This window comes from Ambystoma mexicanum, chromosome 10, assembly GCF_040938575.1.
Source record: "Ambystoma mexicanum isolate Mex_15411 chromosome 10, UKY_AmexF1_1, whole genome shotgun sequence".
Taxonomy (NCBI): domain Eukaryota; kingdom Metazoa; phylum Chordata; class Amphibia; order Caudata; family Ambystomatidae; genus Ambystoma; species Ambystoma mexicanum.
The window spans coordinates 1234101290-1234116774 of record NC_090932.1 but is presented as its reverse complement, the minus strand read 5'-3'; the positions used below and the strand labels follow the sequence as shown (position 1 = coordinate 1234116774).

General features: G+C 45.6%; 1 protein-coding gene across 2 annotated transcripts in view; it reads right to left on the bottom strand.

Annotated features, from left to right (window-relative positions):
* The window catches only part of NOS1 (nitric oxide synthase 1), an 833905-nt gene that overhangs the window by 243516 nt on the left and 574904 nt on the right, over positions 1-15485 (bottom strand). For both annotated transcript variants that reach the window (XM_069619207.1, XM_069619208.1), the window contains exon 6: positions 10860-11022. In XM_069619207.1, coding sequence (XP_069475308.1) covers positions 10860-11022 — 163 coding nt within the window. The remainder of the gene's footprint in view (positions 1-10859; positions 11023-15485) is intronic.

Sequence of the window (15485 nt, the reverse complement as noted above, 5' to 3'; positions counted from 1 at the left end):
CGGTGGTAACCAGGCGGTTTTACCACCACGGTTACTGTTAAGATGGATTTCTGAACTCTGTCCTGGAGGGGCAGAGGTTCAGAAGGCCAGCCTAGTTTCTTGGAACAGGGTAACCTCTGGACAAGCCAGACCAATCAGGGGAGCGATCGCGGCGGTCAAGACTAGGTCTCAGGAGGGGTGAGGGTGACTGAAAGCCTGCAATGAGCACACAAAGCAAGGACACTTACAAATTACTCCAAGCAGGTGTTATATTAAAAATATATACACATTTATTACAGAGCCTTTGTAACATTGACCGTAGCGAGAAATCACAATAAAACTCAAGTAAACCAACACATACCAAGCCAATACAATATATATACAAATACAAATGAATCTAACGAGTTAGACGCACGAAATGTGTAGACCACCTAGATGGGGAGGAAAACAGGCAGTGCGAATAATAATTAGACCCAGTCCGCCTTCAGAGGCACCTAACTAAAAGGAAGTCCAAGCCCTACGAAGAGTGGAGCCTTGTGCTCAAAAGTACCTGCACACGCTGGTGCCAACGGGCAAAAAAGGGGGGTCTCTTCGAGGGAATCAGGCAGTTTAGTTCGGTGAACAAATGAAGATGAACAGAGCTCTGCGACTCAAGCGCAGCCTCCACTGTGGGCAGAAGCATTGCGCGAGTACGGAAAGGCGTGCTGTTAGACACAGCGGGGAAAAGCTATGAGCTCCTGCAGGAGGGTGACCAGTTCCTAACGATGCTACTCACCGGTCGCCGATGCAAGCAGACCCAGGCTTCTCCACGTCAGTTTCAGTGCTGGCAGGTTTAGATACGAGCAGGGGACGTCTCGGCGTCATGTAGATTCCGCAGCAGCAGAAGTTGAGTTGAGGACGTCCCAAACGCAGTGAACCCGCAGAGTTTGTTACCACAGCAGGGCAATGGAGCGGCCGTGTGTATTTCAGCCAAATGTACACTACTCACTTCAGACCTGGGAATGCCAAGTGTACGAATCGTGTGAGAGTGACAAGGACTCGTAATACAACACAACCTGACGGCGGTTACAGAGCAAGACTCCTGGGTAGGCTGGTCAGTCTGCTGGATGGCACAGAGACACTTCCGAAGGCTTACGTGCAGGAGATGGTGAAGATGCCGAGAATAGTTGTTCCCACTATTCCAAGGGTCGAAGTACCAGTACAGGCCTTCTCGTTCGATCAGAGGTAGAAAGGGTTTCACAAAGCGACAGCAGTGCAGATGAGCAGTCCTTCAGCGGGTCACCAGCGATTCCTCGGTTCAGCCTCGTGGTTGCAGGATACTTGGCTCCTGTATTCCTTTGTTCGTGAGAACTCAGGAGATCGACATGGTACTGGTGTTTCCAGCCCCCTCTTATCCACGGTTCCCTTCGCGCCAAAATGGAGGGGACCCAATGGGAGATCTGCTCACAAAACACTCACACCATACGTGGACCTATCACGGACCACGGAGGTCCCAGGCATTCACACCACCCTAGACTCTCCAGCACCCAGGATGTGTATTGGGACCAGACATCCCAGCCCACATCCTGGAGGCACACACAAGGCCTGTAGAAGCCCACGAAAGCATCTGTGTTTCGCGGGAAAGTACATGCCCAAATAAGGAAGGCCCCGGGTCGGCTCGACCTGGGGAAGGTGAAGGGGGCAAGACGGTCAGCTGACAGGACAACGAGCCTCGTGGTCTGGCCATTTTGGGAGCCAGGCCACCATTTTGGGCTAAGCGCGAGAAATGCGCTTAAACGCCAAAAGGAGCTCAAAAACACAAAGAAACGATCGCTGCCACCAGTCCCATCCGTGATTCACTTGCACCGTTCGTTAACAATCCCAAGAGAGTATCTAGGGCCTGTAGCAGACTAGAGACCCAAGAAAGCAGTAACTTAGCTTACAGTGCCCTCTTGTGTCATGTTGCGCAAAAGCTGCAACATGATAAAAGAACTATGGAAAACAACGTTTCCCGGTACTGACTGTCTTAAGGGCATGTCAGTTTCCCCATAAGAATGGAGCGAAAGCCCAGAGGAGTGCGGCAGAAGGCTGCACTTCTCTGGCAAAGTCTAGATCCTGGTGAAAACAACAGCAAAATTTTAGGGGTTGCCACATGGAAGGAAAATTACCCACAATTAAGAAATCTTTCCTAACAGTTACCGCCGGACTGGTAATGAGGCCCAGTGTCTCCCTAAACTGCAGGCTGACTGCAGCATGTTCTGCAGGCTGAATGCAGCGCTGACGCGAAGCCTGTTTAGGCCTGTTTGCGGCCTGAGTGTGGCGTTCGGTGAGTCACGCTGTTTCTTTCTTTACCTGCGGTCTGTGAAAGGTGTCGCCTACTAATTTGTGCTGGTTGCTATCATTATATTGTTTATACTGACCCAGAGGTAAATATGACCAGAACCTATTACAACGGGAATGATCTGCGTAGCATGAACAATGATATAGGGGCTTTCTCCCTTTGTACATTGATCAAAATTCGTGCATCAGGAATTTTATTTAAAAAGGCAGAGAGTTGGCCTTTGGAGGCACATTAGGCTATATTTACCACTGTTGAAGCTGCCTTGCTAAATGCCAGGTCTGCAGTGGCACATGCCACAGAGATTAATCTGTTCATCGAATCCTATAAATTAAATATATAGTTTTTGACAGAAACCTGGTTTACGGATACTTTGCACGCTATGTTTCATCGCCTAGTTCCCGGGGGTTACCCTATTCAAAACATTAATAGACAGGGTAAGACTGAAGGAGGCATTGCAGTCATTTACCGATCTCATTTGGAGATAGCCCACTTCAAATCCATCAAGTGGGATAACTCCTCTGAGATTGGTTTAATGACACTTACCATCACCCCAAAATATTCTGTAAACATTCTTTGGTCTACAGGCCTCCGGGGCCGGAAACAAGATTCCTAGAGGGCTCTGATGATTTCCTTGGATTATAGGTATAAAATATAAAGAGATACTATGTCTCAGTGATTTGAACGTCTGGCTGGAAGATCATACTAAGTCAGATTCTAAACAACTCTGGGAAATACTTAATCAACAGGAGTTGTTAACATTAACTCAAACTGGCTCACATAATTCTGGCCACTGCTTGGATGCAGTTCTGCCGAGGGGGAGAGGGATTGACATGACTGCTACCGTATCGATGTTATGGACAGACCATTACCTTAGGCTTGTTCTATCGAGGCAGACAAATTTGAAAGTTTTGCTTCCATATCCAATGGTACTAAATCAGCCCGCAAGAAAAAGGAGCTGGATAGTATACCTGTAACGAGGTAGGGGAGGCAACGAGTCTCTGTGCCTCATCTCAAGGATGTAATAATTTATTTGAACAGGGGGCCCAAATAATGAACATCTGTGCTAAATATGCCCCTCTGAGAAAAAGCATCCCCAGAATACCTTCTAGAGTTTGGTACATTACACAGCTCTGTCATATTAAAACAGAATATAAACATCAGGAGAACTGATGGTATGCCTCAAAATTGCCCGAACATGCCCTGTCAGCGAATATAGCGCTGACCAATTACAAAAAAGCAATTTTCAGAGCAAAATCCAACTTCTTAGCCTGAAGAATTACAGCTGCAGCAAACCACCCCCAAGAGCTATTTGAAGTAATCACACACTTTGTTAATCCTAACCCGATTGCTCCAGTAAAGGATCTATCCTTAGACCATGTAAATGGCCTGAATACGTTCTTCATGGACAAAATTTCAAATATTCAGGATAATATCAGGTCTCAAAGGGAGTCAGATAGTATGACCCCCCCCGACCGTTATGACTGAGACCACCTCTCCATTGGAAGACGTAACCACTAGGACTGCCCCTTTTACATTTAAACAGGTATCAGAGGAGGAAATTTGCAACCTCCTTTCAAAACTTAAACCTACCAATAACACACACTTTCCTATTCCTGCATTTGTGGCGAAGCAGATTTCGTCAGAGCAAACTCCTTTTATAACAAAGTTCAACAATGCGTCTCTTATGCAGGGGGTGATCCCAGACTTCTTGAAACTATCTGCCATCTCCCCCATGCTCAAAAAGGCCAGTCTTGATCCTGAGCATTACCAGAATTACCGCTCCATTGCAGGCCTTCCATGGCCGGGATAAATTCTGAAAAAGGTGGCTGCATGCCAGTTCCAGAATTTTGTTGAAGACAACGGTCTTCTTCATCCTCTACAATCTGGTTTCCGACCAAAATTTGGTACGGAGACCACAATGGTAGCAGTATGGGATGAGTTGTTACAGCCAGGGGATGAAGGCAAACTCACCCTGCTTCTGATGCTCGACCTATTCGCTGCATTTGACAGTGGACCATGGTAGATCGTCTATAAAATAAAGGGAACGTTGACGCATGTGCCCTTGACTGGTTTGCCTCATTCCTAGCAGGATGCAAACAGTGGGTACAGGTGGGAGGTTTCATATCTGAAATCCTTGCACAATGTTGTGGTGTACCACAGGGCTCTGCACTTTCTCCCCTTTCATTTAACAGCTATCTTTACCCATTAATGGACATTTTGGAGAAACAACATCTCAAGTTCCACTCTTATGCTGATGATACGCAGCTGTACATCAGACTTGATGATGTGGAGAATGCTCTTGTTAAGGTAGGCAGGTGTCTGGAAGAAATAGGGGAATGGATGGCACACAATTGGCTACAGCTCAACCCCAAGAAGATTCTCTTTGGACCAAAACATCTGTTGGATGGGAGCAGTAGTTTGACTCCACCCCAGTTTCTGGGTTCCATGTATCAAGGGTAAAAAACCTGGAATGTATCTGGCACAGCGACCTCGGCTGTGCTGGTTAAGTGTCAGCTAAAGTGCAGTCAGTCTTATATAATATTCAGTTGCAGCGGCAGGCGCTTCCCTATGTGCCTAAATCTGACTGTGCAGTGGTTGTTGGAGCTCTAGGCAACTCCAAGTTGGATTATTGTAATGGGCTCCTTGTTGGTGTCTCAGCCAAACAGATCCATCGCCTTCAAAAGACACAAAATGCAGGAGTCAGATTAGTGTTTGGTGCACCGAAAAACACCTCAACCTCTGGCCTTCGCCTCTCCCTGCATTGGTTAGCGGTGGAGGATCACATAAAATGTAAGATAGGCTGTTTGGTGTTTAAATGCATTAACGGACTTGTACCTAGCTATTTAAGGGATACGCTCAATTTGTACTGTCCCGCCGGGCCCTAAGGTCGGAAGAAAAATTGTTGCTTACTATACCAAGGACGAAATGCGTCTCAAGAGGAGACTGCAGATTCTCAGTAGCTGGCCCCAGATTGCGGAATAGCCTCCACTTGAATTTAAGGAGGGTCAACTCCTTTCTGGCATTCCGAGCAGGCCTTAAATCTCATATTTTTAAATAATCACCTCCCTTCTTCGCTGTTGTTATGACACCATTACTGGGCGATTAATTTCTACATTTTGTTATATCTCCATCTGCGCCAGGATTCGATTTAGTTTGTTGCGTGCGTGTTACAAATGATTCAAATCAAATCAAGTATTCGAGTTTCCTGGATTACCCCAAAGAAATTACCAGGGTGTCATGCCAAGCAATGCACATAAACAGGAAACATGGCAGTTCCCATACAACCTCGTTCATATTACTTTTCCATCATCATCCTCCTTGGTCTTCTATATGTTGCAAACCTGTATAGCACCATATAAAACATTAATTGTAATTATTGACCTTGTGCAGGACTGGCTCAAGTGAATTAAATGGAAGAAATAATGCCCTGTGACTAGGAAGATCTTTTTTCAGATTTTACATTTTATTATAGTAATCACCCACACTTGAAAACTGTGAAGGAAGAACAAACTCTTTCCTTGAAGGATGCCTTCTGTAGGAGCTACTCATGCACACGTGGCTGGATCTGACATTTAGAGTAAAAACCCACTTTAAAATGAGTTTTATAACTTAAAAATAATGTGGTAGCCACCAGTGTTTGGGTGATGGGCAGAACATTCAAATAGATTTGCTCTCCTAATTGGAACCAGTGTTCACATTCAAATTCCAATATTCCCTTCTAAAAAGTGAGTTTTCTCAATTAGTTTGTCCAACCTTGAGACATGTCCAGCATCACAGGAATAATGCCTAAAGGAAGAAGAGAGGAGGACTTTCAGCAGAAACCTGCCAAGACCCATCTGACAGAAATGCTTTGCTGGTATCTTTTGATGCCAAACGTCTCAAAAAAGACCAGAGGGAGCCCATGTCCTGGTGGGCCTTTCATCTAAGCAGTTAGGCACAGGTGGTTTGGTAGACCCACAGAACCTCTGGTCTCCACGCAACCTTGCTCTTCATCTCTGCATGGATCTGTCAAGAGGACATCCGAGCAATGGAAAGACTAAAAGGCTGGTCACTTATATAGGCTGAGGCCTACTGATAACGAACCAAGCACTAATGTAAACAATACCAGCGTCATTGAGACTCAGACGTTCACTGGTGACTTGATCTCTGCTCTCTAGAATATGCCTGTTCCTGCAGAGTACATCAATTATAGCCCTTTAAAGAGCCCCACTACACCACGTCCCAACTAGAGTTTGTGGTGTCTCATATTCTGATCCTTATTTGGGGGGTAATCTATAAGCCTGCTTGCTGGCAGTGCTTGCTCTTTGCCATCGGAATGGACACTAGAAGATCCAAAAGCGAGCATGGGCCTATTTCATGGTTCTGCAGCCTCTGGCTCTCCGGACGTTTTGGACTATGACTCCCATGAGGCCTCATGATTGATTGTGCTGGCTACCGCTTGAAGATGCATCCCAAAACGTCTGGAAAGGTAGAAGTTGAAGGTAACCGGCATATTACAAATACAGTTCTACATGAGCTGGCCCAATTTTGAACATTGGGTATAATCCTCATTCATTTATGGTTTGGCCTAAACACAGTGAAAGGTTCTTCCTTAAATGTTTACTCTCCAACCGCTGCAGTACATTTGGCCTGTTTCTGTGGGCTCCTTGGCATTGCCTTGTCTGCTCCCATTTAAACGATCTCTTCGTCAAAGAGGCAGGCAACATTCAATGTGTGGCCTTAACCCCTAAATGCCCCACGATTAGAGTCAATGTTTCCGTATGTGAAGAAACTTCTTTAACTGCATGATTCACCAAAGACATCAAACAGTCCAGTGTCTGTAATTTCATAGTTGAGGAGAAAGAGGTGCGAGAGTTGGACATTATGGCATGCTCAAATTCAGCCCCAGGATCTAATAGGGGTGTGTCACGCTTTCCCGCCCCCGTTTCTTTCTAAGAATTGTTATTGGGCCTTTCACTAGGCTCGTATATAACAATACTGGAATCGTGCCGGTATCATCATAGACCCTGCAAACACCAGTGGAATTCATCAATGGCAAAACTGGTGAGCCATGCAGGCTGTTCTCCATAATTACTGATTTTCCAAGGTTACTACCACACTGCAGATCGCAATTCTCACTTGTTCGGGCAACCTGGCTATTTCGGGCATCTCGGTCCTCCTTACCTTCATTGTCACTCCCGTCCACCGTCCCTCCCACGCGTGGCTCCCCTGCAAGATTTGATGCAGTGTGAGACATTGGTGATTTGCCTTGGTGCTCCAACCCATAAGGATCGATTCCATCATGCGTGAGCCTAGCCGGGCCAACAAGCTATTCATTTGAGCCACCAACTCTGACCACTCAGGTCGTCTCACATTGGAAGGGAAGTATTCGGTTATTTTGCTATTTTCAATCGATTTCACTGTCAAACTCTCACCTCTAGTCTTTGCAAGAAACTGTTTAATTGCCGATGTGTTTGGTGTTGCTCCAGGTCGAGAACGCATCTCCTCAGGAAAAAGAAGAGTCTCCTCACTCTTAGGAGGGCTTAGGCCACCCGATCTTCCAGCCGAATCTTCCTTCCAGGAGGGACATGCAATATTTTGACCAACCATCTCCCTTTGCCCCGTTCCGCCGGTCGACGGCGTGACGGTTGGCTTTCATGTCATGCCCATCTTCAGTCTTGTTACCCCTGTACTTTTTAAATGCATTTTCGACTTAGCTGCCCATTACCTTCCTCCACTGATCCTAATTTAATCTCCCCAGCTCAGTCTCTTGGGTCATCTCCCATTTTTTGTTTAAACTGTTGGCGCCCTTGCATGGTTTTATTTCCGCTCATTCTCCCTTCTTTCTCCTTAACTCTGGAATTCTCTTGCCTACTCTTTGTTCTGCCCTGAGTTGTTTATTTTTGCTCTTCTCAGACGCTCTTCTCGCCTCTTTGTACGATTAAGGTTTTTACACCATGCTGATTGCTTTTAGTCTAATTATCTATTTTACTGCTTTTTTTTAATGCTGTACAGTGCTTTGGTGTAAGCGCTAGATACATTCAAATACATATATAATTAAAACCCTTATTAATTAAATCAGCTTATTCCCGGATTCACAGGAAGATGTCTATCCATCTTCTAGGAACGGGCCTCAGAGCCCATTGTCGCAAGTCAAATTATAACCAATGGAGTGGCCATTGTGCATGCTGATTGGACAATATGTGGGCTATATGAGTCGGTAGAGCCCGCAGATTGGCCATTAATCTACCGGCAGCAATGTAGAGTGTATTGCCAGCCAACTCCCTGGGAAACACCCAGGCGGATTCACATGGTATCCATGTCCCAAATATACGCATTTTCATTTTAATACCAAAGGCAGGTTATAGTACCTTTAGAGACCAACATCTCGGGCTATACCAGGTACTATGGTTCCTCACACCTCACTAAAGGACCAAGCGCCCATAATGCACCATAGCCCCTGACTACAGGTCTATAAAGCTATATTAATGATATCCTGAGCTCTTCATTATAACAATGCATTTTTCCATCTGCTTTCAAATTAGCATACATTACAAAACAACTTATGCTTCTGCTCTAATGAACCTCAGGGCCATTTCTAATTTGCCTTATGTTGGTGAACGGCACTGAGCTAGAAAAGATTCAAATCTTCGCTGAGTCACACAAGCTAGGAGCTCAGATTCAGGCACCGTTTCGTCCTGTAGAAAGCACAGAATCATGTAGTACCTTGATTTTCAATGATTGGAGGTGGGAGACTGATGTGGACGGTATGAAGGGCATAAATACTGTGGGAGCTGTATGGCTGCCTTTGACACCATCAGTCAAACTATCGCAATATCACATCTTTAAATTGGACACACTTATTTTTTTTCGTCATCAATAGTGTGTTGCATTTCTACCTTTTAAGTCTCAGAATTATATAATAAACTGTGGATTGCTGTAAGGTTCATCACTATTTCAGCGTATTCTACTTCTAATAAAAATTATGCAGGCTTTCAGGATTAAAGGCAACATCGGCGCCCTGATGATACACACATGCATAACAACATTCCCAGCCATTCACCTCCCTTGTTTCTTATCATATCTCTGCACGGAATAAGTATGTGTTACCTTTATTTATTTAATTGTTTTTTTTATAACGCGCTCAATACCGTACTCGAGATTGGTTTCTTAGCGCGGATCCGGGATTCGAACCTCTGTTGCTCTGCGTGGTCTTTCTGCCTCACTGCATCACTGTACAGAGACTCTTATCCCTTAACTCCCACTGCACCCCTGCATGGAATAACACCACCTCTGGACATTCAAATCCAGTGATCAAAGCGGTTGGGAGCTGTGCTTCTCTACTTTTTTTTAATTAAGTTTTACTGTTCCTAAAATTTTATTTAAAAAAGAAACTGTTCCGGAATGGTTTTATTTTAAAATAAATGTGTGGGAAGAAATTGAAACGTGTACTTTCAGTGCACTGCACTTAACGTTCCTTTAAACAGCAGGCGCATGTGTTTGGGGGCTTGTATTGTGCGTGGGAGGGGGCGTGGCAATGGGGACTGCGGGGGCGGGGGCAGGCCAGTAGAGAACATAGTTCCTCTACTTCTTTTCGTACACCTCGACCACTGTTCAAATCCATTCTATCTCACTGCATGTTCTACTGAACCCAGCCTGTCATACCCGTTCAATACAATGTTATCAATGTAAATAATGAAATCCTGTAACCAGGCAGTCAAGTCCTTCTATCCCACTGGATCCCAGCCTGGAGAAAAGAACCTTCCCACACTTTTGTATCCACTCTATGTCACTGCATCACCAAAAGGAATCAAAGCATCTGCATCACTGAATTACACCCATACATTCTTATTCCTTCCATCTAACATCATGGCATAAGAACAGCCCCAGACGTTCATGTCCTTTCAACATCCCCAGGCGTTGATGGCTTCTGCATGGAATAGCAACAACCCGAGAGATTCACATGAATTCTCTCTCACTGTATCATGCCATGTAATAACGACAGGGTAAGACGTTCATTCATCGACAGTGGTTTTTTTTACCGAATTTCTTTCTCTGGAAGAAACCCATCTCCAAAAAATATAGGGGGTTGTGGGTAAGGGTGTATAAGGGGTGGGGGAGTAGGGAATAGTGTACAATTATTAGGGGAGGGGTTTTGGGGGAACATCCCAAAAATGAAAAATAAAATATTTGATGTTTTTTTTCGTGAAAAACAATTTTGACACAACATGCATTGGGGAAAAGAACACTGTCGATGAATGAACATAGAATCGACAGAGCGTCCCCAGGCATCCACATCCCTTCTATTGTGCGGCATCATTGCACAGAATAATAGTATCCCCGTTCACCGTTATCACTTTATCTCACTTTGCCACTACAGGGATGGCAACAGCCCCAGACATTCCTACCTGTTCTATTTACTGTACCAATGAATGGAATACAATAATCCCCAGGCATTCATATGCCTCCTATCCTACTGTATCCATGAATGGTACACACACATTCCAGTCGGTCCCTTCTCGTCGATTCACTGGTTCTTGGTGCATGAGAACCAATGCCAGGGCAGATGTTTGGGCTTTACCTGCAGCTTTGACCACTGGATCCGCCCCACGCAGCGGGATGCATTTCTCCAGGCGTGCTTGGCCCCGTAGATCAGCTCGGTGTCCCTCAGCTGGTAGGTTTCGGTTTCTGCTATATCGTGGCTCACTTCTTCCAGTCTCTCGATGTGGGCCTTGGATCCAAACCTGTGTGAAAGGAAACAAGGCAAGCTCAAGAGCTGTCGTTCCTTTGACATTCTTACATTTCATCAATGTAACATCTGCTGTGTTAAGCAGAAACCCCAGCAATGATGGTGAACTCTGCCACGTTGGCTTTCTTTCAGGGCCCTAATTCAGCTCCTATGTTTTCCTTCTTCTCGTGGCTCCTCTGCCCCTTCCTTTGTATGCAGTTAACGCTTAGTGACAACTCCCTGCACCTTCATTCAACTCACGTCCCATCCCAGAAGTAATCGTACTTATACTAATATTTGTGTGGTGTGAAGAAGAGTCAACGATTCCATGGCCTATGCTTGACTCTCCTGGCACTCTTTCTAGTCACCAGTGTTAAGGGCGTTTTGTACAAGTCTCTGGTGAGGGCTGTACAACCAATAACTTTAAGGTGGGACAGATCATCCCTAAAAAAAAAGCCTAACGTCTTAAAATGGTAGTGTGGTAGAGCAGTCAGGCTTAGCTCCAGGAAGAGGGGTTCTAGGCTGACACAAAGGTACAATTATTCCCCACAGTTCTCCATATAAAATTCAACACAGAGTTAAGATACCTAGTGCCTGTACAAAAACAGTACACAGTACACGTTCACAATAGATGCAACCCACTCCTGTATTATACTGCAGGCCCACTATCTGGTGTCAGGCACACAACAGATACAGACGATGAGTGGGACGAGAAGGGAACCAGTTATTAAACCACAGTTGCAATAGTCATTTAGGATCCCAGGTGCCCCCACAAGCAAAGCCACAGTATGTCTATACCTGGGGCACAGGTTATGGAAATACAAATGCACATCTCAGTCAATGAAGGTTCCAGAGAGGAGACACGACTGCAGAAGTGATGTAGAGGCCACGAATGCATCGAGATACATACACTTCAGCAACAATTACCAAGGCGGTACACGGCAAGGAAAATAATTACAGTGTCACCAAAAATAATTACAGTGTAAATATGTGTTCACAATTGAAGATGAAAGTGTGACTTTAAACATGCATAGAGAAAATCTAAGGTAAATGCTACAATTCCAGTCTTGTGCCTAAAACTCACAGGTCCCAAACTGGGTGCAGAAACAATGTCCAGGGGCAGATAAATATCCGTAAAATTCCAGAATAAAGAGAGCTTAGGTACCGTGTTTCCCCTTCAACGCCAGCACTCACAGGAGGTGTCCGAAAATCAGCATACCAATCACAAAAGGGTATTAGGGCATAGCGTTAGTAGTCCAGAGCATCTGGTTGGTCCCTGCACCTGCCACTCAACCCAGACCTTTATACTTGCCTAAAATCCTAGGGTAGGGTTTTAAGGTTTCATTCACTATATTAATACATTGTATTTATTAAAATTGGTAATAGGGTAATTGAATTATTTATCCTCGCTGAAGCGGCGCCATCTTCCTGTATCATGAACACATATGCTCGAGGTCTGTCGGATTAGAGTTGACTGAACCCAGACCACCACCACAGGCTGTGATGCTGCCAGCCCAGAGACCAGGACTAGGTAGAAAGGTGTTTTAAGCTTACCGTGTGGTTGCCCTTAACAAAGGATGCCCCTAAAACAAAATGGCTCACAGCAGGATTTAAAAATAATATATTGGTACAACAATGCAACCAACAAGCTAAATTGGGCTACCAGTGTGGTAAAATGGCTTGCTCCCTTGGAGACATCAATCTTAATAATAACGGGTGCCCCACAGGCAATGCCCAAAAAACTAAATAGTGTGATATTGATCAACCCAAGGCACACACTGGGAGCTTAAGCAGCCACATTTGGTTTGACAGCTTTATGAGCAACCCAGGACCACATACTCAAAACGAGCTAAAAGAAGTTTGCAATAGCATATGAGACTTCATTAGATGGCCTTCTGACCACTTTGAGACAGGCATGGTATCAGGAGAGACACAGACTCAAAAGTAACAGTTTGCAAACCTTTATTGTCATATTTTGTGGGGTTGGTGTAATGCCTATCTGACCCTAACTCTAAGGGGGTTGTACACTCAACTGATGCTTCTAAGGGCCGTCGATATCTGTAAGTCCAAAGCCAAAATTCATCTGCGTCCAAACCTATGGGTGCCCTCACACTTAGACCAAATGTGATGGGGGGTTTCTTAAAAGACAAAAAGCAAATATGAAGCACATCTGGTTTCAGGTAGCCTTACCTAATAGGTGTAGTTCTGCCCGTTTAAAAAATAGTTCACCTCAAAGAGGTTGCTTCTCAGAACTTTCCACGTAGGTCTTTTGTAGCAAGTCAATAAAGTTCACAAGGTCTCTGGGTCTCTTGGGGTTCCCTTCTGCCAAGCTTCTATTCTTCCAGTTCCAAACAAAAAGACACCGTTCCTTTTAGGCCTCTCAGGGATCCCTTCCCCAAGCCTAGGCCTTTTCTGTAAAGTTCACAACATTTCTATGGGCCTCTCAGGGTTCCCTTTCCCAAGATTAGGCCCCTTTGGTCTTTCAACTAAAAGTTCTCCTTCTAAGGATGCCCCTTTCAGTGCATAGTTCTTTCATGGGGTTAATATCAGAGACTTTCGAGAACACAGAGCTCTTTGCTTCTCCCAGGCGTGACCACTCAGACTTCTAGCCCCTCTCCTTATTCTCTGCACCTTTCTTCTGGCACCCTTTCCCTTCTGTGCCTCTTTAACTTTGTTCTTTTCCACTTCACTGTGCTTCTTGCACACCTTCTTTTCTTTTGTGCACACTTGCACCCTCTTTTCACCTTGCTGTGTCGCTTGCACGCTTCTCTTTACTGTTTCCTGCACTCTTGAATCTACATTTACCATTCCTGTGCTTCTTGCACAGTCTATTTTGGTTTCAGGTCCATCGCACCTTTTTTCCCATTTTTGGGTCGCTCGTGCCCTCTCTTTGCTTACCGTTCGTTTACTGTTTCTGTCCTTTCCGTTTCGGGTTGCTTGCACCCTTTTCGCCGCTTTCTGGTCGCTCACACCCGCTCTTTGCTTTCCATTCACTTTCTTGCTATCTCTTTGGTTTCTGTGCCACTAGCTCACTTTCTCTCACTGTGCTTTGCTTTCTCTTGCTTTCAATCTCTGGGCCACTTGCCCACTTCCATTGCTTCTGCTCCCGCTCCAGCCACCCGCACGCTACTGAGTTTCTCTTTCGAATTCGCGAAACTCAACTAAGTAGGATGGTGCTGGCGAGCAGTTCTCCAGGGTCTTGGATTGAGGTCAGGGTCTTACCACCTGCCCCTCAGACATCCCCTGGGACCAGCACACATCCCAGGGAACGAGCACTGGCCTGGGACCGGCCAACAACCTGCAATTATTCCCGCTCCGGCTCCTTGGAGACACAGCTCCCTCGCCATGCTGAAGCCCCTCTGACACATGGGGCCAGCGTCTCGCACTCCACTGGATCTTCCTGGCTCCTCTCTCTGCAGCGTTCTGCTCCTTGGCCTCCAAGTTCCATCCAGGAACCCCTGCTCGCTCACTGCTTCAGGCAGAACCACACTTTTTATTGTGTAGTGGAGAGTCAAGTGGAGTCAGTTGTGCACATTTGTAGTAAAGTGCTTGACCTTGCCTGACTATAAGGGTGGCAGCCAAATAGTGCTATGTAGTAGGCCACCCTTTGCCTCTCCATTCTGTTCCTATGGGTAATCTTCGTTGCTCTTGACTGCCTCTCCCTCATCCCAGTACTTATTGGGAGGGGGTGATGGGGTGAGATTGGAAATACCCCAGAAAAGGCTCAGGGGGAGTGGGTTGGTGGACAATTGGGAAGGGGGGAATACCATGTCTCACCCTTGGGCAGTCCCCTCCCAATCCCCCACAACCCTCCACTCAGGTGATCCTCCCACGCCTGTCCAACCCCAGGGTCGGGATCCAAAAGTGATGGCCCTTCCCTGTCCACATGAATTGAAGATCCCGGGGGAGTTCCCGGGGGAGAATACCATCAGGTTTCTCACACCACCCACAATAGATCAGTGATCTCAAAATAAAAATAGGAAAAATAGGAGCCTCATTTAAGTTATTTTCCTCTGTATGATTACATACCATTCCATAACTGTACCTAGGAAGTGGAGCAAGGATCCACAATGAAATGCAGAGAGTTCCAACATGTAAAGATGGAGTTAAGAGCATGTGAAGAGAGCGTCAACAGCCTATGGGGAAAATGTCTGAGTCAGTGGGGGAAAGAGTAAAAGCAAGTGTTAAGTGAGTATGAGAAACGGGGACAACATGGGCACCAGGAGCTTCAAATGATAAGAAAGTGAGTTTGCCCAAGAGTTGAAAAGGGTGAAATAAGTAGAGAAATCGGGCCTCTCATGCAAGGAGGTGATCTTCATTTGTGAACACAATGACCTTGCGAAAGATGTTGGACTTGCAAACCACCATTCCATGGAATGACAGTATCCCTCGGTGTCCATATGGACTTGCAGCATAATCTTGGGGATGTTTTAGGGTGTTTGGTCTGGTGCGACATTGTCATCACTGGCAATTCTTCAC